This window comes from Alexandromys fortis, unplaced genomic scaffold (assembly GCF_014885135.2).
Source record: "Alexandromys fortis isolate MF-2015 unplaced genomic scaffold, M_Fortis_MF-2015_v1.1 scaffold_167, whole genome shotgun sequence".
NCBI classification, from domain to species: Eukaryota; Metazoa; Chordata; class Mammalia; order Rodentia; family Cricetidae; genus Alexandromys; species Alexandromys fortis.
Window position 1 is genome coordinate 2,136,939 of NW_026068050.1, and position 27,989 is coordinate 2,164,927.

General features: G+C 42.4%; 1 protein-coding gene across 1 annotated transcript; it reads right to left on the minus strand.

The window, feature by feature from the left end:
• Window positions 1–154: 154 nt before the first annotated feature.
• On the minus strand, window positions 155–27,974 carry Hykk (hydroxylysine kinase). Its single transcript, XM_050119421.1, has 5 exons — window positions 27,870–27,974; window positions 23,926–24,276; window positions 21,686–21,825; window positions 14,517–14,700; window positions 155–3,070 (listed from the first exon to the last, which is right to left on the minus strand). Exons 2-5 carry the CDS (start codon window positions 24,272–24,274, stop codon window positions 2,610–2,612), a joined length of 1,134 nt encoding a protein of 377 aa, XP_049975378.1. The 5' UTR covers window positions 24,275–24,276; window positions 27,870–27,974; the 3' UTR covers window positions 155–2,609.
• Between the last annotated feature and the right edge of the window lie 15 nt (window positions 27,975–27,989).

The window sequence follows — 27,989 nt, forward strand, 5'->3', positions numbered from 1 at the left end:
AAATTGGTGGCGTGTAGTCTGGGCCTGGCCAGTACTCAGCAGGCAGAGGTAGCAAGTTCAGGGCCAACCTGATTTGCCCTGTGAATCCCAGGCCAGCCAGGGTTGCATAGGGAGACTGTCTCAAAAATGAGAGAAAAAAATAGTAAAATATCCATACAGTGCAGCAGGTATTTATTATAACAGAAATCAGCAATATTTGCATTAGGAATTTAGTGAAGGGAATCCTCGTTAGCAAGAACAATCCAGAGAGAAACTGCAGGTTCCACTGTATAACAGGATGAACGCTGGTCTGGAGTAAGCCGAAGTTTCAGTCCATTTTTCTGGTCCCTAGTTTCCTGATTAGCCAAGTAAAACAAAAATCTTAAATGTGAGAATCCCAAGTGTTTCACATGTGAGTGATCTCATTTGTTCTCGTTCTCTCCGTCTCTCTCTCTGTCTCTCTCTCTGTCTCTGTCTCTCTCTCTCTGTCTCTCTCTCTCTCTCTCTGTGTGTGTGTGTGTGTGTGTGTGAACAGGAGAGGAGAGGCAAAAGAAATATGGGATTCTGTAGTAATTAGGAGCAAGGGTCAAAACCCAAAGACCTAATTTAAGATCTAAGCCTGGGCTCTCTTTTGAGTCTATTAATTCAGCTGTTAAAGGCTCTATTTTCAGACTATCTGTATGATTCTGTTCTGGATTAAATAATGTTCAATAAACATCGGGTGATAATATATATACTGAACAACTAATGAAGCAGGAAAGAGGGCTGCTCCAGATTGTTGACCTAAGATTCTGATTTGTCTCACTGGATATGGCAGTGAGAAAAGCATGTCACACCAGGATTTTGAGCTTGGGTAACCTGGAATCTGATCCATTATTTAGTAACTATTTATTGTGCCTCAGCTATGTGCGGAGTCTATGCTAAGAGCTTGTCATATTCTCTTACAAAACCTGAACTCTCTGGGATAGGTACAACCATTACCTTGATTTTACAAAACCCTAACCCTAACTCTCTGGGATAGGTACAACCATTACCTCAGTTTTACAGAAAGGAAATCACAATATAGAGAAGTTACAAATGAATTCCAAGTAAACTCAGAGAAATGCCTAGCTTGGGAAATTTAGACAGGTCGGTAGGCAGACAGACAGACAAGCAATTACAGTATCGTAGCCTACTCACACAGACAGATAAGCACTGATGAGGTATGTGAATGGCCAGGGTTCTGACCTGAGCCATCTGTAGAAAGCATGGTTGAACCAAAAAAAAAAAAAAAATGGACCAAGTGTGGTGGACATGCCTACAGTCCCAGCTACTTGCTTGGTTGCATGAAGCAGGATTATCACTTGAGTCCAGCATGGATAACACAGTGGAATCCGGTCTAAACACAGAAAAGAAGCCCACCCTACAAGAATAAGTAGATAGCCACTTACATTAGAGAGTCATGGAAAGAAACCATTTCATTTCACTAACTCTACAGATTCCTATAAAAGGCAATCAGTTATAGAGAATGAAGAACATCTGGTGTAGGGCTAGGGGCCTACACTGGGAGGCTGAACAGGACTGTGGGAAGCAAGGGGCTGAAGACCAGCCTGAGCAGTGTAGGAGCACCCATCTGCTGAGGATCCTTGCTGCCTTCAGGGTTAATGGCCTTGCCGGGATGTCTCCATTTGCTTCCACGCAGTTCCACTGTTATCTAATGTCTACCTCTGGTTCCAGCTGCAGCTACTCTCTCAATGTTCTAAAGTGTTTTTCCCATGACTCCCACCCGTGTTTTCCCCTATGGCACCATAGCATATTTCCTCTGGCATGCATTCATCTTGTGAATGTGTCCAAAGACTCTTCTGTGGGAAAGGCACTATCACAGGTGCAAGGAGAGACACCCAGACATAAGTGTCTCATGGCTCTGCCATGGTCATATTGACAGGCTAGATGAGCAGATAAGACAGTGAAATGCTACGGAAAAGACAGAATCCCATGGGATGCTAGGGAAGTGAGGTCAGAGTACATACAGTTAGTGTTGTGTAGACTAGGTGTTTATGTGGATTATTTAAAATATATAAATATAGTTTACATATGTATTCCTTCCACAGTTTAAAAGTTATTGATTTGCCGGGTAGTAGTGGCATATGCCTTTAATCCCAGCACTCAGGAGGCAGAGGCAGGCGGATCTCTGGGAGTTCGAGGCCAGCCTGGTCTACAAGAGCCAGTTCCGGGACAGGCACCAAAGCTACAGAGAAACCCTGTCTCGAAAAACCAAAAAAAAAAAAAAAAAGTTATTGATTTAAGGCCTGGAATAGACTTTGAGAGACTGATTACAAATTATATATAATCACGCATGATTGAAAGAAAAGACAAACAAAGCCCACAGAAAGACATGCTTACTTGTGTGTTTTTCTCTTCTAGTGCTGAAGTTAAGCCCAGGGCCTTGCACACTAGGAAAGAGTTCTATCTAAATGTAGTACTTTCTTAAGAGTAGAAGGTAGTCCTAAGATTGCTGTAAAAACTAGATCTTCCTTCGCCTCTTCATATTCGGCATAGATTTGTTTTACCATTTCATTTTTAATCCTTCATGAATTTGATCTGGGCCTAACTGAGTTTTGATAGCCAAGGAAATACAAACTTGTCTCCGGTCACATGGAGATCCCGGATTCATAGGACTTGGCAGTTTTGAACCAGATTTCTTCTACGGCCTTCTGGCCTATGGCGAACATCTGCTGTAAATGCTTCCAGCCCGTTTTTGCTGTAACCATGAGGTACTCTCTGTTCTCCGGGTACAGCTGGCAGGAGTACTCGGCCAGGACAAGAGACTGAGTGAAGCGACTGCAGACAAGGAGAAACAGTGCGCTCCTCTCCACAGCCGTCAGAGGGATCACGCTTTCAAACCCTGCAAGGATGTGGCCTCCGACTTGTATGGGGTTTGTGCTTTCAATCATCATGTACATAATGGTGATTGCCACTTCAAACACATAGTAGCCATAGCTCATGTCCCCAAAGTCTAAAATCCCAGAGACTTGATACACAGCATCTCCAGAGGATGGCTCGCTGGAGTCTACTAAGATGTTATGGTCGTTAAGATCACCATGATTGATACCTGAAATTAGAAAAATCACATAAAATGTTATTTAACATGCCAACTCATTCTCTTTCTATCTAAAGCAGAGCCATATAAAGAATTTGATGAGCAAAAAAAAAAAAAAAAAAAAAAAGATAAAAGAACAAACTCCATTTTCTTAAAGCCATTTTCCCTGGAAAGGAACAGGCAGAGTTTTGGCTCCTTTGCTCTTGCTTCTCACCAGTGCAGAGGGTAAAGCAGAGACTGCAGTGCTCGCAAACACCCTGGAAGGACTGCTCAAAGCCAGAGATGTTTAAAAGGAACAGGGGCACATTCATATCATGACAGGAAGCAGAATCTTACACGGAACATATGCACCTTTATTTATATCTAGGCTTCAACACATCCTGATAGCCCTCGTGTGATGATGCACACCTTGTATCCCAGACTCAGGTGGCAGAGGCAGACAAATCTCTGTGAGTTCAGGATCAACTTGGTCTACATACAGAGTTTCGGGCCGGCCAGGGCTGTAGAAAGAGAAAGACCCTGTCTCAAAACCAAAAATAAACCAGAAACTGAAAGTGTTTAGAAAATGTTATAGCAATTTGACATCCAAGAATTTGATACATGGCCTGATTGGTTATATCTAGTGTAGTTAGCTGCATGTGGTCCAAGCTCTGACCCAGGCATACACAGCAGAACCATGCATCAAACTTTAATATGTTGGGAAAACAGAAAACCCCTAACTTGTCTTTATCATGGGCAGTTTGAAAAACACTGATTTAAGCTACTGTCTAGAATTTAGATACTGTCAGTTTGTTTCCAGCAACCAAGCACTGAGAGTCACATACCTTATAATAACTAGGTGATACAGAGCATGTCTTTTTAACTTACAAATGTATTCTTGAAGCAGGATCTGAATCTGTAGCCAAAACTGGCGTCGATCTCATGACAGTCTTTTTGCCTGGCTCTCCCATGTGTGGGGAGTAGAGGTGTGAGCCACCACGCTCAGCTTAACTTCTATATGGCCAGGTTTATCTAAATTACACTTAGTTAACATGTATCACAGTAATACCAGTGAACATTATTGTAAACCATAGATTCTATTTATTTGTTTATTATGTATACAGTGTTTTGCTTTCACGTATCCTTGCAGGCCAAAAGAAGGCAGCAGACCTCATTACAGATGGCTGTGAGCCATCAGGTGGCTGCTAGGAACTGAACAAGGGGCTACTGGAAGAGCAGCCAGTGCTTTTAACCTTTGAGCCATCTCTCCAGCCCCTAAACCATAGGTTTTATTTATTTATTTATTATTTTTTTTTTTTTTTTTTTTTTTTTGGTTTTAGAGACAGGGTTTCTCTGTGGCTTTGGAGCCTGTCCTGGAGCTAGCTCTGTAGACCAGGCTGGTCTCGAACTCAGAGATCCACCTGCCTCTGCCTCCCGAGTGCTGGGATTAAAGGCGGGTGCCACCATCGCCCGGCCTAAACCATAGGTTTTAAATTACACATTTCTGAAATAGGAATGCAGCGTAGAATTAATTCAAAATATAGCAAAATTAGACAGAAATACAAGGGACAAACAGAAAATCCACACCACAGTAAGAGATTACAGCAAGTTTTACTCAGTGGTTCTGAGGAGAAACAAAAGTTATCGGAAAAAGATACCGAAAATTTCAACAACCTGGTAGACAAACTTGACTGAATGGGCATACACCCTAAAATTACAGATATAGCTTCACTTTAATCAAACATGGAACTTTTATTTTATTTTAATATTTATTTATTTATTTATTTATTTATTTATTTATTTATTTATTATGTATTCAATATTCTGCCTGTGTGTATGCCTGCAGGCCAGAAGAGGGCACCCGACTCCATTACAGATGGTTGTGAGCTACCATGTGGTTGCTGGGAATTGAACTCAGGACCCTTGGAAGAGCAGACAATGCTCTTAACCTGTGAGCCATCACTCCAGCTCCCAACATGGAACTTTTATAAAAATGTAACAAACATCACATCATAAAGTATTTAAGATAAATGTCAATGGCTAAAATCATATAGACTTGTCCTGTTCAAATTAATAGCCACTAACCACAGATGGCCATTTCAATTCATGAGATTTGAGCCTGGAGAGAAGGCTCAGCAGTTAAGAATACTGACTGCTCTTCCAGAGGACCTGGGTTCAATTCTCAGAACCCAAACGGTAGCTCATAACTGTCTATAACTCCAGCTCCAGGAGATCTAACACTCTTATACAGACATTTATGCAGACAAAATACCAGCGCATGTGAAATAAAACAAATAAATTATTATTTTTAAAAAGATTAAATAACGTGAAATGGCCCAGTTCTTTTGTTACACAAACCATATTTCAAGTATTCACTAACCACATGAAGACTGCTTTACTGAACAATACAGATATACTTTTACTTTATTATTTATTTATTTATCCTATTGGCCAACAGTGATATGTAGTGTGTTCTATTTCGGAGTGTTTGTTTATTGGTTTGTTTGTTTAGAACAGAATTTCTCTATGCTGTCCTAGAACTCCCTATGGTGACCAGGCTGGCTTCAGACTCACAAAGATCCTCCTGCCTTTGCCTCCCAATGCTCAGATTAAAGGCGTATGGCACCATGCCTGACTAACATGTTTCTTAATCAAAATGCAATTACAACTGAAATCAGCAATGAAAAGATAACTAAAAACTTCATCATATTATGGAGGAAATAACTTATATCTCTAAATATTATGAAAAGAAGATGTTCAAAAATGAGTTACAAAATATCTAAAACCAAATGAAAATTATGTATTAGGACTTGGTGTGCACAGTTTCTCTTATAGCTGCAGATAGCTGTATTTCCAAAAACAGTTCAAATGTTTGCTGACTAAGACACCCGGGCAGGATGATGAAAAGAGGCTTCAGCAACTGTGGAGATCACGTAATGGGAGCGGCAGAAAACAAACAGAACAGTAAGAGACAAAGCAGGCGGAATAATCTAATATCACCTCCCTGCTTGGACAGAAAAAGAGCCAAACAAAAGCTGGCCCCCATATTTTCTAGTTTAAAAGCAATAGAACTGACTGCTACAGGGTACAGGATTTCTCACTGTGGAAATGAAATGTCCTATAATTAGATATTCAACGTCTGCACAACCCTGTGGATATATAAAATCGTGGAATTGTACAAATAAAGGGATACGTTGTGTCTTCAGTGACTCATATCCCAATAAAGCTGTAAAAGAATAATGGGAAATATTATCTTCAATTTTAAAAGGACTAACAACATATTCTTTGATAAATAATAAATATCTCAAAATAGAATAAACTTTGCTTTTTGAAACATGCTCTTACCGTGTGTCCCAGGCTGGCCTCAAGTTCCCTATCAATCTTCCTGTCTCAGTCTTCGAAGGACTGGAATTGAGGTTGTGGCCCACTATCCCTAGTTGGAATAGGTTTTATAAAGTCTTAAGCCAAACAGCGCCTTTTCCAAACAAGCAAACTTTAAATTTGAATATCAGCATAAAAAGAACTGGGCATGTTGGCACATGCCTTTAACCCCAGCACTGGGAGGCAGAGGCAGAGACCGATGGGTCTCTATTAGCCTGAGTTCAGCCTGGTCTACATAATAAGTTCCAACACACACGCGCACGCACACCCCCTCACATGCTCACACACATACGCACACACACTCACAAAAAAGAGGAGGAGGAAGGAAAGCTAAGGAAAACAGCATCCACATTTGTAACAAAAATGGGTGCAGGTCATCACAAATCAAGTCTACACTTAGTTAATTTTATGTCTGTAGTCCAAATAAGGGCAAAGAAAAAAAAAACACAAAAATATCATGAGTTAAGCACCCATTTCAAGAAAATTTTTTAAAGGCAAACAGAAACATTTAGAAAAAAAAGATAATAATATAAGTAATTTAGGATGCAATAAAGAGGGCCTTGAATATGCCCTTCCCCAGAGAATGGGTCTGGGGAGAGAACCACTGGGAACATATAAGAAGAGGCGCTGGGAATCTGCATTCAGGACAAAAGGATCAGTATTAGAAGCTAAGTAAATAGGGCTGGGAAGATGGCTCAGGGTCAAGGGCCCTGGCTGCTCCTCCCGGGTTCCATTCCCACCACCCTCTTGGCAGCTCACAACTGGCTCTAACTCCAGTTCCAGAGGATCCACTGTCCTCTTCTGGTTTCCTTGGGCACTGCATGCATGTGCTGCACGTACATACATGTAAGTAAAACATTTATACATATAAATAAAAAGAAAATCTCAAGACAGTATGTAATAATAAATAATAAATACAATTCTTAAAAGGTATGTTAAGGGCTGGAGAGATGGCTCAGAATTTAAAAGCATTGCCTGCTCTTCCAAAGGTCCTGACTTCAATTCCCAGCAACCACATGATGGCTCACAACCATCTGTAATGGGGTCTGGTGCCCTCTTCTGGCCTGTGGGCATACACACAGACAGAATATTGTATACATAATAAAAAAATAAATATTTAAAAGGTATGTTAAAAGCTTATAGCTATAAACACAAAATTTTAGTTGAATTAGGTAAATTTCTATAAAAATACAACTCATTGAATATGGCAAAAATCTAAATAGTCCTATGTATATTAAAGAGATCAAATTTCTAATTTTAATAATTTCTGGGGCTTTTTGTTTGAGACAGGGGCTTGTGTAGTTAAGCTGGTCTTGAACTCGCTATGTAGCTGAAGATAAGCCCAAATTCCTCATCCTTCCATATTCACCTCCCAAGTCCTAGGATTACAGGTCGGTGCCATCATGCTCTGTTTGCTGATTTTAATATTTCCCTAAAGAAAAATACAGTGCTAAGTTGACTCAGTAAAATCACCTCAAACAGTACAAAAAAAGAAAATGTCATACTTCTAAAAGTACATGTATTTACTTCGTAAATGTGTATTTGAGTGAGTGTATGCCACACATGTGTAGGTGAATGCACAGGCCAGGAGAGGGAATTGGACCTCCTGGAGCTCGAGTAACAGGGGTGGTGAGCCACCTACCATGGGTGCTAGAACTGAACTCCAGTCCTCTGGCAGAGCAGCAAGTGCTCTTGATAGCTGAGCCATCTGGCCATCCCTACTCTAATCTTATAGTCGCTAAGATAGAAAAACTCCCTAAATAAATTTTACGAGTCTAAGCCCATACAAGGGTATTATAAAGGAAATGTCTCTTAGGAATGTAGATGCAAGCCATAATAAAACATTAGCAAACTGAAAAAGATGATACACACTAAAAAGGGAGAAATGAAAACAATACAGTGACCACATTGCGTTTAAATTAGGAATGCAATGTTGGTTTTATGTTAGGTACAAACAATATAATTCAACATACTTACAGATGTAAGGAGAAATAAGCATGCATTTTTATATGAATTCTCAGCCAGGAATACACGGAAGCTTCCTTAACCATATAGAAGATGTTAGCCATAACAACTAAAGCAACATCACTATTAACAGGGTTTTGAGACAGACTTTCTCTGTGTAGCCCTAGCTGTCCTAGCAGTCGTTATATAGATCAGGCTGGCCTAAAACCCACAGAAGTCCTCCTATCTCTGCCTCCCGAGTGCTAGGATAAAAGGTGTGTGCTCCATGCCTGGCTATCACAGCCAAGAGTTAAACACTGAGGGTTAGCAAGAAGGCTCGCGGGGTGAAAATGTTTCCTGATATCCTGAGTTCTGGAAGGACAGACCACTCTCAAAAGTTATCCTATAACTTCCACTCAACATGCCCTCGTACGTGCATGCCCAAAAAACACACACATGCACCTGCACAATAAATAAATAAAATAATTCAACACTGAAAATGGATTATAGACTTGTAACCTGAGTTTGGTGGACTGAACCAAGAGGAATGTGGGTTCGATACCAGCCTGGTCTATGTAGTCTATATACTTTTTTTCCGAGGGGAAAAAAAACATTTCTTCCTCTACAGAACATTTCAGATGATTTTGTTGTATACATATAAGTTCTGAAGCATCTTGAGATAAATTACTTACGTAATGTGTTTGATGTCGAGTCCTTAAAAGATAGCTCAGTGGTTAAAAGCATTTCCTGCTCATCTACAAGACCCGAGTTCTCAGCACCCACATGGGGTGGGTATTCCAGCTACAGGATCTGATATGCTTTTACAGCCTCTATGGGTACCTGAATGTGGCTTATACACACACACACACACACACACACACACACACACACACACAATTAAGTAAAATGTATGGATGTGTTCAGAGCACAGCATTAAGATCCTCATGCCCATAGTTCTCCAGAAACTGTTCTTCCATCCAGAAAGCTGGGACTTGGAAATAATTGATAGTCTGGTGACCTGTGTTATCTGCTGGGCCAGGCCATATCTATCAAGCTCCTATAATCAGGACTGGAAGTGGCTAGTAATCTAAATGACCTTACGCCCAGCCCTCCCCACCCCTGGCAAGCTCCCACAACCAGGACCTGAGATACCTAATAGTCTAAATGACCCTTACATTATCTGTATAGCCAGAGGTGGCTAATAGCTCAAACGACTTTTATGCTATCTGTACGACTGAGACCAGGTCAGACCCTTTGTTAAGTCCTTAAGCTAATACAGCCTGGAAGCCAGTACAGGTGGCCCATCTCCAGAACCCTTCTTCTCAGAAGAAACATGTATCCTGAGTTGAGTTTTGATGTAATTGTGCTTCCTTGTGCACTGGGGATAGTATTACACCAGGAAACTTTTTCCAAATTATACTGTGTTTAGATATACTGACAACAAAGTACCTGGAATCAGACTCCCATAGGTTTGATCCAAGTTGACAAAGTCAGTCTCAACCGAATTTTCATTCTCACTTGTGGCCTGTATCCCTGCCTGACACCTGCGGAGACCCCTCATGGATGCAGTAAGATATCACTTTGAAACATCAGCAACACACAAGAAGTGGAACATAAAATACAATATTAGTACGTTTTAAATTTTAAAATTGAACACATTAAGTGAAGAAAGGAGTGTAGTCGCATAAGCTCGAGATGTATAGTCGAATGATAGAGTAGCTTGTCCAGCATGTGCAGAGTCCTCTACAGCACTGTCGAAAACATATACAGGGCAAGTGAGCTGGCTCAGTGAGGGAAGATGCTGGTGCCATGCCCGACGAGCTGAGCTCAACCCAGGCATCCACAAAGCAGAAGGAAGAACAAACCTTCAAGTTGTCCTCTGACCTCCACGTACATGGTATGGCATGTGCATCCCAAAATAAATAAGAATATTCTAAAATGTTTAATGTGTAGTTCTTCATTAGGGACATTTATAAAACTCGATGTCTATATGTTTACTTGTTTATCTACACCTTAAGGATAAAGATCTCCTATGGGTATATGTAAATGGAGACACTGAATTTATTCATAGATTAGATTAGTTTTATAAACATAAATATACTGTAATTATCATTTTCTTCAAACTTAACTACAAGCAATTTAAATCCAAAGTATCAATAGACTTTTTTTTAATTTATTAAAGATTTCTGTCTCTTCCCCCCCCTCCGCTTCCCCTTTCCCTCCCCCTCCCCCAATCAAATCCCCCTCCCTCGTCAGCCCAAAGAGCAATCAGGGTTCTCTGCCCTGTGGGAAGTCCAAGGACCACCCTCCTCCATCCAGGTCTAGTAAGGTGAGCATCCAAACAGCCTAGGCTCCCACAAGGCCACTACGTGCAGTAGGATCAAAAAGCCATTGCCATTGTTCTTGAGGTCTCAGTAGTCCTCATTGTCTGCTATGTTCAGTGAGACCTGTTTTAACCCAGGCTTTTTCAGACCCAGGCCAGCTGGCCTTGGTGAGTTCCCGATAGAACATCCCCATTGTCTCAGTGTGTGGGTGCACCCCTCACGGTCCTGAGTTCCTTGCTCGTGCTCTCTCTCCTTCTGCTCCTGATTTGGACCTTGAGATTTCAGTCCGGTGCTCCAATGTGGGTCTCTGTCTCTGTCTCCTTTCATCGCCTGATGAAGGTTAATATTCAGGAGGATGCCTATATGTTTTTCTTTGGGTTCTCCTTCTTATTTAGCTTCTCTAAGAACCCGAATTATAGGCTCAATGTCCTTTATTTATGGCTAGAAACCAAATATGAGTGAGTACATCCCATGTTCCTCTTTTTGGGTCTGGCTTACCTCACTCAGGATAGTGTTTTCTATTTCCATCCATTTGCCTGCAAACTTCAAGAAGTCCTTGTTTTTTACTGCTGAGTAGTACTCTAATATGTATATATTCCATACTTTCTTCATCCATTCTTCAATTGAAGGGCATCTAGGTTGTTTCCAGGTTCTGGCTATTACAAACAATGCTGCTATGAACATAGTAGAGCATATACTTTTGTTGTATGATAAGGCCTCTCTTGGGTATATTCCCAAGAGTGGTATTGCTGGGTCCATGGGTAGGTTGATCCCGAATTTCCTGAGAAACCTCCACACTGCTTTCCAGAGTGGTTGCACAAGTTTGCATTCCCACCAGCAATGGATGAGTGTACCCCTTTCTCCACAACCTCTCCAGCAAAGGCTATCATTGGTGTTTTTGATTTTAGCCATTCTGACAGGTGTAAGATGGTATCTTAAAGTTGTCTTGATTTGCATTTCCCTGATCGCTAAGGAAGTTGAGCATGACCTTAGGTGTCTTTTGGCCATTTGAACTTCTTCTGTTGAGAGATCTCTGTTCAGCTCAGTGCCCCATTTTATAATTGGGTTGATTAGCCTTTTACAGTCTAGTTTCTTGAGTTCTTTATATATTTTGGAGATCAGACCTTTGTCAGTTGTGGGGTTGGTGAAGATTTTCTCCCAGTCAGTGGGTTGCCTTTCTGTCTTAGCGACAGTGTCCTTTGCTTTACAGAAGCTTCTCAGTCTCAGGAGGTCCCATTTATTCAATGCGGCCCTTACTGTCTGTGCTGCTGGGGTTATACATAGGAAGTGGTGTCCTGTGCCCACGTGTTGTAGAGTACTTCCCACTTTCTCTTCTATCAGGTTCAGTGTGTTCAGACTGATATTGAGGTCTTTAATCCACTTGGACTTGAGTTTTGTGCATGGTGACAGATAGACTTTTTTTTAAAGAGGTGGCGTGGCATGTGATCTTTCTTGGTTATTGGCATGTGAACATAAATGATTAATACTTCAAAGCAGTAGTTTCAAAACCAGTGTACACAAAGGTACTCTCCATGTTTATTGATGAACTATTCACAATAGCTAGGAAATATGACCACCCAAGATATCCACTAACAGATAAATGGATAGAGGAAACATGGTACACATAGATAATGGAATTTTATTTGTCTATAAATAAAAATGTAATCATGATATTTGCTAGGAAATGGATGCACTGAAGATTGTTTTTGTTTGTTTTGTCTTTTTGAAACAGGGTTTCTCTGTATAACAGCTCTGGCTGTCCTGGAACTCACTCTATACACCAGGCTGACCTTGAACTCACAGAGATCTGCCTGCCTCTGCCTCCCAAATGCTAGGATTAAAGGCATGTTATATTGAATTGAAATAAACCAGACTCAGAAAGATAATACTGCATGTTTTCTCTCATGTGTAGACTCTAGATTTAATGTGTGTGTGTCACTTTAGGGACAGAGTCAGGCAGATCTCTGTGAGTTCAAGGACAGCCAGGTCTACAGAGTTCCAGGACAGCCAAAGATACACAGAGAAACCCTGTCTCAAAAGGCAAAAAAATTGAAAATAAAATAAAAGAAAAGAAATAGAGTTTAAAATAAAGCCATGTAAAGATGAAAGGTATAGGGCTAGAGAGATGTCTTAGCAGTTAAGAGCATTGCCTGCTCTTCCAAAGGTCCTGAGTTCAATTCCCAGCAACCACATGGTGGCTCACAACCATCTGTAATGAGGTCTGGTGCCCTCTTCTGGCCTGCAGACATACATGCAGACAGAATATTGTATGCATAATAAATAAAAAATATTTTTTAAAAAGATGAAAAATATACAAAGAGTCTGGATACTGTATGTTATTGACTTTAAATTGTTTGATGGCTGAGGAAGGAGCAAAAGCTGCTAAAAGATATTTGATTATAAATGCTGCTAGATTAATTTAACATATATATTTTGAAAATGCCTTGACTCCAAATTTAAGTCATAAGGTATGTTACTTTGGAGAAGGGGTTTTGCTTTTGTTTCCACAGGAAATGGGAAGCTGTAGATTCATTCTGAGTTAAAAAAAAAAAAAGGTTTGATCAAGGAAGACCTCCTGAGAAATCTCTGATAGGAGGAATGGCCCAGATATCTGAGTTCTACATCCAGAACAGATTCAAGACTGCTGCCCGAGATGATCACGACTTACAGGATTCTCCAGTCAGGACTTGACCATAATTCTAAATTTTCTTTAGGTCCCCATAAGATTATCAGTGCCCCCAATCAGCAGGAAGTAGCCTGGAAAACTATGCCCACATTCCTAAAATATGGATTATGGATGTTTGCCTTTGTTTAGATTGTTGGTTACAAGTTGTTATAGATAAATAATGATCAGTAGAAAAGCTAAACAAAGGAGATTCAATTCAGAGCTCTTGTTTAAAAAAAAGGGGGGGGGTTGCTGTGGGACAATGGTCTGTACCCTGTCACTTGTCTTTTAAATAAACGCTGATTGGCCAGTAGCCAGGCAGGAAGTATAGGTAGGGCAATGGAGACCAGGCTGGAAGTAGAGGCAGGGCAACAAGAATTATGGGAAGAGGAAAGTTTCAGTCCACAGTCATCACCCAGGCTCAGAGGAAGCCAGACATAGAGCAAGCTAGATGTGACTGCCATGCCGAAAAAGGTACTAAGCCATGTGGTTAATATAGACAAGTATTAAGAGCTAATATAAGTTATAAGAGTTAATAAGAAGCCTGAGCTAATAGGCCAATCAGTTTATAATTAATGTAGATCTCTGTGTGTTTATCTGGAACTAAATTGATGTGGGACCTAGTGGGATAAAAATCTTGGACAAGTATGTTTAGAACTTTCATCTATAAATGAGACAAAAAAAATACCAACAGAAAAATAGGCAAAAGACTCGAATAGGCACATCCAGCCAAATAGGGAAACTATAATGTATTTTAAAACTACAATGAGAAACTAGAATGTGAAAATAAGATTTAAAAAATGCATCACAAAGTCAAGATGTAGTGCAGTGAGGACATCTACACTCTGGTAACAGCACGAATTCATACAGCCTCGTTTGGAAACTGGCATTATTTGATCAAGCTAAATATAAGGAGATTGATGCAGGAGGGTTTCTGTAAAATCAAGACCAGCCCAGACTACATAGTCCAAATGACAACAAAAGCAAACTTCAAATATAGCAATTTTAAGAACAGTAAAGATATTCTTGTAAAAGTAAAAGGAACAAACAAGAACATCTTATAAGGTGGCAAATCTAAGTTGTACCTCCATGTTTTCCTGACAGTATGAAACGTGCCAGTTTAAAGGTTGAGAAAAATAAATACTTTGATTGGGAAAATACTCACATTCTCGAAAATGACTTAATTTGGTCATTACTTTTTCCTTGAACAACTGAATGACCTGTTCAACAATCTCCCGGTTTCGATTCTGGCTTAGAGCACCCATGTATTTCTCGAGAAGAGGGATGTTTTTCAGATTCCAGATGAAGTTCTCCCGATGAAGAAGATTTAACTTCGGATGATGAAATTCCTAGATGAAAAGCAAGAAACAGGAGAGGATGTAGCTTAGACGGTAGAATGCACAATGCCCTACCTGGATCCAGTAAAAACTAGGCATGATAGCATTTGCCTACAAACCCAGCACCTGAGAGGTGGATACAGGAAGATCAGAAGCTCAGAATCATCCTTGGCTACATAGTGAGTCTGGGCTTGCCTCAAAAAAAAAAAAAAAAAAAAAAAGTAAATAAATAATTTTTTTAAAAGCAAGAGACAGCCTGTTGACACCTTGACACCCTATATCTCTATGGAGAGATCAGTGTCTTGACACACTCTCTCTTCAAAAGGTGCCTACAGGAGGCAGATGGCACTCTCTTATGCCAACTGTCCTGCCTCATTTATGGTAACCCATAAAGCAAGGTGGATGAAGTGACACCTCTTAAAATCCAGCCTCATGTGGGGTTCCCCTCTGTATGCTGTGAATACCATTGGTGAATAAAGAAAACTTCCTTGGCCTGCTGATAGGGCAGAATTTGGATAGGTGGGGAAAAACTAAACTGAATGCTGGGAGAAAGAAGACAGAGGCAGAGAGAAGCCAAGTAGCCCTGCTGGAGATAGACGCTGGAACTTTACCCGGTAGGTCGCAGCCACGTGGCGATACACGGATTACTAGAAATGGGTTAAATTAAGATATAAGTGTTAGTAAATAAGAAGCTAGAGCTAATGGGCCAAGCAGTGACTTAAATAATATGGTTTCTGTTTGATTACTTCGGGTTTGAGCTGCCGGGGCAGTCAGGAAACAAACAAGCGAACTTCTTACAACACCAGCCCTTGGAAGGTTGAGGTCAAAGGACCTTTCTTTTATCTCTCTTTCTTTATAAATACACAAAATATTAAGTCCCTTTTTATTTGATGAAGACCTTACAGTTTTCGAATCATAGTTTCATTTTACTTGATCTTCATTGGTGTGAAGACAATTTTCTCCTTGTTTTAAGTTTTTTGAGACAGGGTCCTACATAGCCCACTCTGGCCTTGAACTCCCTATGTATTTAAGGGTGACTTTGAACTCCTGATCCTCCTGCCTTCACCTCCCAAATGTACTAGAATTAGAAGCATATGTCACTGTGTTGGGTTCTTAGAAAGGGATTTCTAACTAGTGTTTTATGGTGGTTTGAGAGAAAACGGCCCCCAAAGGGAGTGGCACTATTAGGAGGTGAGGCCTTGTTGAGGAAGTATGTCACTGTGCAGGTGGGCTTTGAGGTCTCTCAAGTTTCACTCAGTGTGATCGTCAGTTGACTTCCTGCTGCCTTCTGGTCAAGATGTAGCCAGCTCCATGTCTGCCTGCATTCTGCCAGGCTCCCTGTCATGATTATAATGGACTGAACCTCTGAAACTGCTGTGAGCCACCACCTCAATTAAATGTTTTCTTTGTAAGAGTTGCTGTGGTCAAGGTGTCTTTTCACAGCAATAAAAACCCTAACTAAGACATGCTTACAAAAGGAATTGGAGGCTGGATCTCAAGATCATGGTGCCTCACACCTGTAATCCAGCATTCAGGAGGCTGAAAGGATCACTGCAAGTTCAAGGTCACCCTGGCTAGATGTAATGGTTTGAATGAAATGAATGAAAATGGTTTGAATAAAAATGGTCCCATAGCCCCATCGGGAGTGACACTTTTAGGAGGTGTGGCCTTGTTGGAGGAAGTGTGTTACTGGGGGTTGGGTTTGAGGTTTCAGAAGCTCAAGCCAGGTCTAGTGGCTCACTGTCTCTTTCTGCTGCCTGCTGATCCAGATGTAGAAGTCTCAGCTCCTTCTCCAGCTCCATGTCAGCCTGCGTGCCGCCATGCTTCCCACCATGACTATAAGCTAAAACTCTGAACTGTAAACTAGCCCAATTATATATTTTCCTTTATAAGAATTGTTGTACTGGGCAGTGATGGTGCATGCCTTTAATCCCAGCACTTGGGAGGCAGAGGCAGGCAGGTCTCTGTGAGTTCAAGGCCAGCCTGGTCTACAGAGTGAGTTCCAGGACAGCTAGGACCCTGACACAGAGAAACCCTGTCTCGGGAGGGGGAGGGGTGGCCACAGTGAATTCCAGGCCAACTTGGAAGAGTCTGTCTCTAAAACAAAAAACAGGACCGGTAAGATGACTAACTGGGTCCAGGTGCTTATTATTAGGTCCAATGACCCGAGTTTTGATCCCTGAATCCCACAAAGTAAGAGAGAACTGACCCTAGAGAATTATCTATCACCTGACCTCTACACTTCTACACTTCTACTGTGACCTACAACTAAACACACAGCAAGAGAGAGACAGAGAGAGAGAGAGAGAGAGAGAGAGAGAGAGAGAGAGAGAGAGAGAGAGAGAGAGGAGGGTGGGGGAATAAATACTTTTGTTAAGTATCCAAATCAAGAGATCTGTTTTCACCCACTCGTCTCGTCTGAGCCTGGCCCCTCTGTTACTTCTCAGTGCATCTTCACTCACTTGGTTCCCCCACTCTGGCCTCTCCGGAGTCCAGGGAGCCTCAAGGCCTTGGTATATGCTGTTTCTCTCCTCCAGGATGCCCTTTTCACAGCGATGCTAGAGTCTTGCTTCCACCAGGCAAAAAGCACCTCTGTACAGACTTCCTGACCACTCTTAAAATTTCAACCCCTTCTCCAGCATTTCACAGCCCTCTCTATAGGAATATATTCATGGGAGGTGCTGTCCCTTAAGATGGTTTCTTGCCTCTCATATTCACAGCAAATATAAACAGATGGGATTATATCGATCAAAGCTTCAGCATAGGAAACGCTCAACAGTCCCTGGGGCTGGGGAAATAGTCCGTGCAGTGATGTGATGATCCACAGGTCTGTGAACACTAACACTGAGAAATGGAGACAGGAGGATCCCTGGGGCTTGCTGGCCAGACAGTGTAGCCAACAGTGTAGTCAACTTCAGGCTTAGTGAGAGACCTATCTCCAAGAATAAGGTAGAGGGCAAGTGAGATGGCTTACCTAGAAAGAGTATTTGCCAAGCCCGATGGCTTGAGTTTGAGTCCCGAAATGTAGGAAGAGAGAACTGACTCCTGTAAGTTGTCCTCACCACAGATTTCTACACATGCACTACGGTATGTATGGCCACACACAAACATGCATGCATGAACACACACACAGAGACATGCATGAACGCATGCACACACACAACAGGAAAAGTTAAATAATGACAAAAGATGGAACGCAATCAAGAAAGACATTGACGTCAACCTCTGGCCTCGACAGGCACTTGCGCATGTGTAAGTGCATACCCACACAATTACATACATGAACATAGCCACACACAAAGTCAGCGATTTTAATCTCAACCAATAGCTCAGGAAAAGGGTGTAGAGATTTGTAAAGAATTAGTAAACTCAAGAACAAGAAAAACAATATAACTCAATTAAAAAATGAACAAAAGACTAGAAGAGACATTTTTTCCCCAAAGACAATACAAAAACAGTCAATGGGCACATGAAAAGGTGGTCACCACCAACAACCATCAGGGAAATACAAACTGGAAGCACCATGAGCTATCACTTCACACTCATGAAAACAGACACGATCAGAAATATGAGTGATAACTAGTGTCGGGAGATATAGACAAAAAGAAGCTGTGTATACTGTTGACAAGAGTGTAGTCACTACAGAACACAGCATGGAAAGTTACTAAAGAAATTGAAACAAGAACTACCATAAAGATCATTGTAACCACTACAAACTTTTTTCTGGATAAAATTAATATATGAAGAAAAATCTTCTAAAAATATACTTAAGCCGGGTATGGTGGCCTACACATATAATCCCAGCACTCAGGAGGCAGAGGCACAAGGATTGTTACAAGTTAAAGGCCAACTCAATCTACACCGTGAGTTCCAGATCAGTCATGGATATAGAGCAAGACCCTGTCATGGCAGCTGGAGAGAAGGCTCGGTGGTTAAGAGCACTTGCTGCTCTTGCAGAGACTGGAGGTCCTTCCCAGCATCCAGGGGATCTAGCTCCCCCTTCTGGCCTCCTCGGGAAACTGGCACATGCGGTACACACAGATGCATGCAAAACACTCATAACTAAATAACAAAACACACATAAACTAAATAAATCTTCTTCAGAAAGACTCTGTCATATCAAATAAAAGTAAAATAACTACTTAAACACCAGGTATATTGATATCCATAAGTGGATGGTGAGTGTGTGTATGTGTGTGTAGTGTGTGCGTGTACATGGGTACATGACTCACGTGTGCATGTGCATACCTGGACACCAGCGCATCTTCCTCAGTTGCTCTTCATTTACTTTACTTTTAAAATTACTTATTTACGTGTGTGTGTGCACATGTGCGCGTATGGATACATATTTTGCACAACTTGTGGGAGTCAATTCTTTCCTTCCACCACGTGGGGCTCAAGCTTGGTGGCAAGAATCTTCACTGCTTAGCATTTTACCAGACCCTCCATCTTATTTGTGGAGACAAGGTCTCTAAGTGACCCTGGGGCTTCCCTATTTGGCTAGACTGGCTGGCAGAGAGCCCCACAGGATCGCCTGCCTCCGCCTCCCAAGTGCTGGGAGATACGCTGCCATTCTTCTATGTGAGTATTGGGATCCTAATTCATATCTTTGTGTTTGTGACAATGGAATCACCTTCATACGCCCATAAATGGGCATTTTAGTGAACCTCCACAAATGGAATTGCTCACACTTAACTGAAAGTGTTTGGACCGAAATGCTTAATATGTGTATTACCCAAAGTTCTATGCAATACAATTTTTGTTGAATATGTAAACAGAGTGCAGTACAAAAAGTTTATAAACACTTACTAAACATCAATTCCAGCGAATGGGATTACTGATAACTTTTAATTTTTCTTTGTAATTTTGCTGGTTTTTTAAATGAGTCACTAAAGTGCTTTTGTTTAACTAGGAAGTAAATGAATTATTCTGCTTTGGGATAGCAGGGTCAATTATTGCTGTGTAGATGGTCATATGGCCTTGACATCTGGCCAAGAGGAGTAACAGTTATAAAAGCTAAAGCACTAAACAGAATTTAAATCACTGGCATTAAGTAATGAAAACAGACAAAGTAAAATGAGTTTGTCCCCACTCACTACCTTGACAGAGGACTAAGTGCAGAGAGAAGACCCAGGAAGAGCCCAGAATGTTCAATGAATTGAAGAGACAGAGCTGTGAGTCCAGGAAGACCAAGGCGTCTAGAGTTTGCAGGACAGACTCCCAAGGTCAGGCTGCAGAGAGAACACCAAGTCCTCCTTGAGAATTTGAAGGATTGGTATATACCCCACATGCTAAGTCTTCGGAAAGGAAGGTCTACAAGGGATTTGATTGGGCACAGAGGTGAGGCTGGGAGCAGTGTCTGCAGCTACCCACCACAACTGGATGTTATAGGATGTTGGGTAGAGAACTCAGAAGGGGCTTGCATTATGTAATTCTTAGATTTAAACCCAGGCCTGGTCCTACCTGTCAGAAGTTACATTCAAGATACAAAAAAGTAAAATGGCCTAAATATGTCAAAGACTCTCGGTTTCTGCTGGGCAGTGGTGCATGCCTTTAACCCCAGTACTTGGGAGGCAGCCGCAGGCAGATCTCTGTGAGTTCGAGGCTACCCTGGTCTACAGAGTGAGTTCTAGGACAGGCAGAGGTGTTACTTGGAGAAATCCTGTCTTGAAAAACAAAAACACAAAAGAAAAAAGACTCTCAGTTACTTTGTTTTTAGTCAGGATGTCAGAAAATAGCTAGGCTTGAATTTTCAGCAATCCTCCTGCCTTAGCCTCTTAAGTGCTGGGACTACAGACATACACTACCATGCCTGGTAAACGCCGTCAGATTGCATAAGAAACAAACGAAAACCCCAAAATAAGACACTAAAATTGTTTTCCTGTAAGGAACATTTCAAGTGTGACGACTGCCCATGGAACAGCACGGTTTTCTGTTCGCTAACTTTGAGCCGACTACAGATACATTAACTGAAGCCCTTGATCAGTTTTCATTAATTATTGATTATCCAACTGCTGAACTAGCGTCCTGGATGTTCCCCACCTTTCTGGCTCTGAGTGCTGTAATCTGGTTTTGCAGGTTAAGAAACCCTCCCAAGGATCCTTACTGCCTGGAAGTTACAGTTCAGACTGCTTACTTTCACGGGAGCAGGTGGGGAAGGCCAGGTCTTAGAATGTAGTCTAGGTGGCCCAAACTGAAGAGATTCTTGCATCTGCCTCCCAAGCATTAGGGACAAACCGACTCCTTACTGTCACAGAACATGTGTCTTAGAATCTGACTCCACCTTATATGCTCAGTTTTATCTCTTGTGCGCCTCATTTATAATCCTTATATATCACAGCCACAGTGAATTACCCGGAGGTTCCAGAACATGGTCCTTCACTGTACTTCATGTGTTCCGTCCTTCACCTGGAAGGTCCTTCTTCCACCTTTCCTATGGCCAATGCACTCCTAACTTTAGAACCAGTTTGGAGTTACTTTTGGACCCTCGTCTTCCAGTGTCAAATGTGCAGTAAGATGAGCAAATACGCTGGGGAGGCAGCACCGTGAGCAGGACGCTTGTCTAGCAGGCATGGAGCTCAAGCTCCAGGGCCACATAAACGAGGCGTGGCACATGCCTACGATCCCAGTAGGTGATGGAGGCAGGAGGAGCAGAAGTTCAGGTAATCTTTGGCTACACAGTGAGTTTGGGACCTGTACTGTATGAGACCTGCCTCAAAAAAACATGAATATATGAAGCACATTGTTCTTAAGAATCTCACTGCTAGCCAGACGTGGTGTGCATATCTTTAATCCTTTAATCCCAGCACTTTTAATGCAGAGGCAGGAGGCTCTCTGTGAATTTGAGGTCAGCTTGGTCTACATAGTGAGTTCCAGGCCAGCCAGGGCTACACAGTGAGATTCTTTCGCAAAGCAAATAAAACAAAAATCATAAGATAAAAAAAATCATAAGATAAACAAACAAAAATCCCTCACAAAATAAGGCCCCACATCTTACCTCCAATGTCTTATCCAGCTGGGCAGCTAGCCTTCCTATTTCATATAATTGCTGGTGGCTGACGGCAACCTGGGCTATGGGTCTTCCTGGGAGGTAAGTGAGCATTCTCACCAAGTAGCTTTTGATTTCAGAACCACTATCTAGATTGAAGGAATGACATATTCTGTCAATCAGTCTTGAGGAAACAATAAAGCTATGTTTTCTTTAGAATTACTATTGAAAGGAAAAGGAATTTCACGGCAAGAGGGAAAGTACACAAAGCTAAGACTATGCTGGAATGTTCTGCTCCAGCGAGGTAGGGCAGAGGGGGTCAAAGCGAACAGAAGGATAAACCATTTACACACTCAAACAGCCCCAACTATGCAGGCCTTGGCTCCAAGGAGACATTTACTTACGAGGTAAATGAATGCCTTACACCCGCATTTTCATATACACTTGCAATGAGGAAAACAAGGTGTAAAAAAAGGGCCGTTCCATAAATCACAGGTTCCTTTGTGGCAAAACTGAAGCGAGTCTTGTATCTGTAACACAGCTCTACTGTCTATTCCTCAGGACTGCAGTGGGTCTTTGTTGTTAGGAGCAATACAAATTAAAAACTAATAGATAAACAAGAGAAAAGATGATGGTGCACTTCATACTTTAAAAAAGATTCCAAGAAAAGGGAACACTCCTGCATTGCTGGTGGGAATGCAAGCTGGTACACCCCTCTGGATGTCAGTGTGGCAATTTCTCAGAAAATTAGGAAACAACCTTCCTCAAGACCCAGTAAGGCCACTTTTGGATATATATCCAAAGGATGCTCAATTGTGCCACAAGGACATGTGCTCAATTATGTTCATAGCAGCTTTGTTTGTCATAGCCAGAACCTGGAAACAACCTAAATGCCCCTCGACCGAAGAATAGATGGGGAAAATGTGGCCCATTTACACAATGGAGTACTACACAGCAGAAAAAAAATAACGACAACTTGAATTTTGCAGGAAAACGGATGGAACTAGAAAACATTATTTTGAGTGAGGTAACCCAGACACAGAAAGACAATTATCACATGTACTCACTCATAAGTGGTTTTTAAACATAAAGCAAAGAAATCCAGCCTACAAACCACAGTCCCAGAGAACTTAGACAACAATGAGGACACTAAGAGAGACTTACATAGATACAATCTACATGGGAAGTAGAAAGTATAAAAAGACAAGATCTCCTGAGTAAATTGGGAGCATGGGGACCTTGGGGGAGAGTTGGAGGGGGCAGGAGAGAGGCAGGGAGGAGAGCAGAGAAAAATGTAGAGCTCAATAAATATCAATAAAAAAATCTATAAAAGGGGCTGGAGAGATGGCTCAATGGTTAAGAGCACTACCTGCTCTTCCAAAAGTCCTGAGTTCAATTCCCAGCAACCACATGGTGGCTCACAACCATCTGTAGTGAGATCTGGTGCCCTCTTCTGGACTGTAGGCATACATGCAGACAGAATACTGAGAATACTGTATACATAATAAATAACTTAAAAAAATCTATAAAAAAAGAAAAAAAATCCAAGAAACTGCTCTCGAGCTCCTGCTGGCTAAACTAGGCATATCTCGGCACTCTTTAAAGGAAAGGGGTCCAGTCCCACAGAGGAGAACCTGCAGCTTTGCGTTCAAGTGTTGTACCCCAGGTCACACACATAGCAATGACAAACCAGGGTTTATAACTCCTGAATGCTCGTTTCATGTTTTTTCTACCACACCACAGCACTAGCGTGTGCAGCCAGTCTAATAAACAAAAAGACGTCCTTTTTTTGGTTTTTCGAGACAGGGTTTCTCTGTGGCTTTGGAGCCTGTCCTGGAACTAGCTCTGTAGACCAGGCTGGTCTCGAACTCACAGAGATCCGCCTGCCTCTGCCTCCCGAGTGCTGGGATTAAAGGCGGGTGCCACCATTGCCCAGCCACAAAAAAGACGTCCTTGAGACTGGAGAAATGACTGGCGAGTGCCTGCCTAGCTTGTGCAGGGGCCTGGGTTCGATCCCTAGCAACACATATCATCTTTTTGCGTTGAATAAGAACAGAAGATATTCTCCGGATTTTCGCAGTTCCCTTAGTTACTATTTAGTGGGACATCTCTAAACAGAAATTTTTAATTTATACTGGATCTCGACGCAAACCATTTCTAAACTATATCTCCACTTGTAATTGTCTTTGATACCGCACTTCTACCTGTAGTCAAAATGCAACAATAAGACTGCATCAGGAATCTCTTACCGACGGACATGAGCGAGGTCGTGTTGCCTCCTTTAGTTCGGCACACGGAGCCCGTTGGAAATCCAGCCGCGCTCAGAAACATGATGACGTGGTTCTGCATTTCAATCAGGTCTGGAGTTTGACTAGACTCCGTGTTGCTTATTTTGAGGACATATTCAGCGGGGTCATCGGTAGTGTCTGTGGTTCTTGAAACGTGAACATGAAAGTTTTGGTCGTCATAGCTAGGGAGGGGCCGGATCTTAGAAACCTTGAACCCAAATACTGATTCTACCAGAGCAGAGGCTTGTGCCTCAGTAAAAGTGGGCTTGGTTAAAGCGTGGGACTGCTGACCGTCTTCACTTGACATCATGTCTAGAGGAAAAATGACAGAAGAGAGACATATTACAATGACAGTTATTTGAATGATTATTCTTTTTTTTTAAAAGATTTATTTATTTATTATGTATACAACATTCTGCCTCCATGTATGCCTGCACGCCAGAGGAGGGCGCCAAATCTCAGTACAGATGGTTGTGAGCCACCATGTGGTTGCTGGGAATTGAACTCTGGACCTCTGGAAGAGCAGGCAATGCTCTTAACCTCTGAGCCATCTCTCCAGCCCTTGAATGATTATTCTTAAGACAGACCAGTGTTTCTTTATAGTGAATCTATGCTTCTTGATTTTTATGCGTAATATTTTTTGGTTTTTGTTTGTTTGTTTGGTTGGTTGGCTGATTAGTTTTTCGAGACAGGGTTTTTCTGTAGCTTTTGGAGCCGGTCCAGGAGGTAGCTCTTGTAGACCAGGCTGTCCTTGAACTCACAAAGACCCACCTGCCTCTGCCTCCTGAGTGCTGGGATTAAAGGCAGTGTGCCACTATCTCCCTGCTTCATTAGTAATGTTTAAAAAAAATCAAATAAGGGAGGCAGAGGCAGGTGGATCTCTGTGAGTTCGAGACCAGCCTGGTCTACAGAGCTAGTTCCAGGACAGGCTCCAAAGCCACAGANAAACAACAAAAAAAAAAAAAAAAAAAAAAAAAAAAAAAAAAAAAAAAAAAAAAAAAAAAAAAAAAAAAAATCAAATTAGTGAATGAGATCAAGAAGATGTCCTGGGGATTGAGAGGAGACTCCGCAGCTAAGAGCACTTGTTTCTCTTTCAGGAGACCTAAGTTTGGTCTCCAGCACTCACAGTAGGCGGCTCCTAACACCTGTAACTTGGGTTCCAGGAGGATCTGACACCCTTTCCTGGACTTTGTAGGCATCTGCAGTTACACGTGCACCCTAGCCACGCGGAGACACTTAAAAATTAAAACAATCTTTAAAAGAAAAGCAAGTTAATGTTCTGTCAGGGCAAAATGGTCCATGTGTATAATCCCAGCACTTGGAAGGCAGGGGCTTGGAGGACTGTTTCAAGTCCAGGCCAGCTTGGTCTACTTTGCAAGTTCTAGGCTGGTCAAGTTGTCTAGGGAGATGTTGTCTCAAACAAAACAGAAGTGGATGTGTTGGCAAGTGAATCCTTGTGGTATAAATTATTTTTAAACTCCCCTCCCAAATTGAAGGAACAATTCTAAGAACAAACACGCTCACAGATGCATTTTTTTAATCATCCAATTCAATCATTTCTTTTGTCTATCAACTATACAGGGAAATGTAGGTGCAACAGAATTAAGAGATGTGTCAAAACTAGTACTATGTTCTAAACCCAGCTCTGTGGGTTGTAAAGATGGTTCACAGGGTGGGGGACCAATATGTGAGCATGAGGTTTGCACTTACGGCAACCGTAAAAAGCCAGGCTCGATGGCACGTGCCTGCAATTCTAAGTTATTGCATTCTTTCATGTTTTCATTTTTTGGGAAAAGGTTTCGTGGCATCATATATCCTGGACCTTCTGATCCTTCTCCTTTACCACCCAAAATGCTGAGATTGCAGGGAAGTACCATTATGCTTGGTTTATTTGGTGCTGGGGATCAAACGCAGGGCCTCATACACGCCAGGCAATCACTACATACACCAAGTGAACCACGTCCCCAGCCAAGCTGTTGCATTCTTGACGTCTCCCGTTTACCTGCAACCGTGGTATTTGCTTTCAGAAGCAAGTTAAGCCTTTCAGGTTTTGTTCGCTAACACATTGTCACAAAGATTAAACAGGGTTTCAAAACAATCTTTGCACCTGGGACTTCTGGAAACCAATACATTCTGTCACATTGCCTTTGGCCTTAAGACTTAACAAGGAATTTTAAACATTCCTTCTGAGTATATATATATCATAAGGCCAGTGTTCATAATGTAATGTGAACTGAAGCATTAATTCCAAGGTGAAATCCTTTCCAACTCTGACAGTATTTACGGGTTTTAAAGCAATGCTGAGCGTGGTAGGAATTTGATAGGGAGCTGGGTGTGGTGGGACACGCCTGTTGTCCCACCGACCCAGAGAGGAACAGAGAATGCTATTTGCTGAAAGCCAGTCCAGACTGCCTCTCAGTTCCAGTCTAGCCCCGGCTACAGCGGAAGACTCCTCTGGAAAAGAAAAAGTTCTTAGAGTTGAAAAGACTGTTAAAGGCAACTAGTGAAGGCCAATCTCCAGAAAACGTTCCCACGACCTTAAATGGGGTTTGTTAGGCATCTTTTTGCAGAGCCTTGCTTGCTAAAGCAGGGCAAGGTATTATTGGCAGGTCTGATCACAAGACAACCTGGTGCACGACACAGGTGCTAAGTTGCAAAAAGTTGTCCAAGTGCCAGCTGCGCTAACAACCTCTGAAACTTCAGCCACGCAGCCTCTCGAAGATCTCAGCAACGCCTTCTCTAAAAGTCCCTTCTAGCATTAATATCTAAGCTGTTTTTGCTGTTGTTGTGTGCCAGAAGAACTCCACGTCGTGAAAGAAAGGGCACACACTGAAACCTGCCACTGCAGCAAATACACGCAAAGGAAAGTTTTTTGTTTTTTTAAGATTTTTTATTACATATACAGGGTTCTTCCTGCATGTATCCTACAGGCCAGAAGAGGGCGCCAGATCTCATTACAGATGGTTGTGAGCCACCATATGGTTGCTGGGAATTGAACTCAGAACCTCTGGAAGAGTAGGCAGTGTTCTTTACCTCTGAGCCACCTCTCCAGCTCCAAAGGAAAGTTTTTTATCAGAGATTTCCATCTTAACCAAATGTGCCCCGTGTGTGGAGAGGATGGAGGGCGAATCCAAATCCTATCTAGGTGTTAGTGTACTTCTTGCCAACAACATTTAGCTCCTGAAAAGACCCTCAAACGGTTTGGGCTTCTAACTGGGAGGTTGGCACCATATTCATAACTTTTGTTGAACGAAAGGGGAACGAGGAAGGAGTGGACCTTACACTCTGCACTTTGTGCAACGTACACCAGAAAAAACCAACAATAAAACCCGAAACCAGCGTTTCCTCTCTTCCTCTCAAGTGTTACAAAGTCCCGTGAACTCTGCCCTAGCACTTCTTCCAAGTGGGTGGGTCTTCAGCGACCCTTTTGCTATGCGTTTCCAAAGCTGGGAAGCAGGCGCTTGTATTCCCTGCATCTATTTGGTACGCCAATGGTTGCCACCACTCGCAGCGCAGTGCACAGGCTGCAGGAACTCTCTCTACACGGTCATTTTCCAAGGGCGATTGGAAGCAGCAGTACCAGCTGCTCCAGCGGGTCTAGCTGCGGAGAAAGGACAACGATGGGAGGGGGGCGACCCATAGCTGGGTTCCCGCCCATGTGTCATGTAAGTCCAGGGTAGCCTCTAGGATGGCTTCCATCCCGCATCGTGCAGGCCCGCGAAGGGTGAAAACCTCGGGATTGCGCTCTGAGATTTCAGCCCAGTTAGGGCTGGACAGTGAGCTGCCCGGCCAACAAGCAGCGAGTGTGAGGAGCGCCAGGGCGACAGGAGCCACCCGCCCGCTTTCAGCGACGTCCCATTCACGGAGACCCCGGGCTCGTCTAAGCCTCCCCCACTGCCGCTCACCCGCCGCGACCGGACGTCCCAAGGCAGACCCGCTCTCCCGCTCTCCTCGTTCAGCAAGCCCGAAGCCACAGTGCGGGACGTGGAGGAATGACCCGCGGCCGCAAGCCCCGCCCTGCTATT

Bases quoted from the DNA above. Each gene is read 5' to 3' on its own strand.
- Hykk (XM_050119421.1), bottom strand. From the start codon at position 24,274: ATGATGTCAAGTGAAGACGGTCAGCAGTCCCACGCTTTAACCAAGCCC. The intron at 14,701-21,685 runs GTAAGATGTGGG...CTTTTCATCTAG, and splicing joins AGCTGGATAAGACATTGGAG to GAATTTCATCATCCGAAGTT. The intron at 3,071-14,516 runs GTGAGTATTTTC...TTCTAATTTCAG, and splicing joins ATTAAGTCATTTTCGAGAAT to GTATCAATCATGGTGATCTT.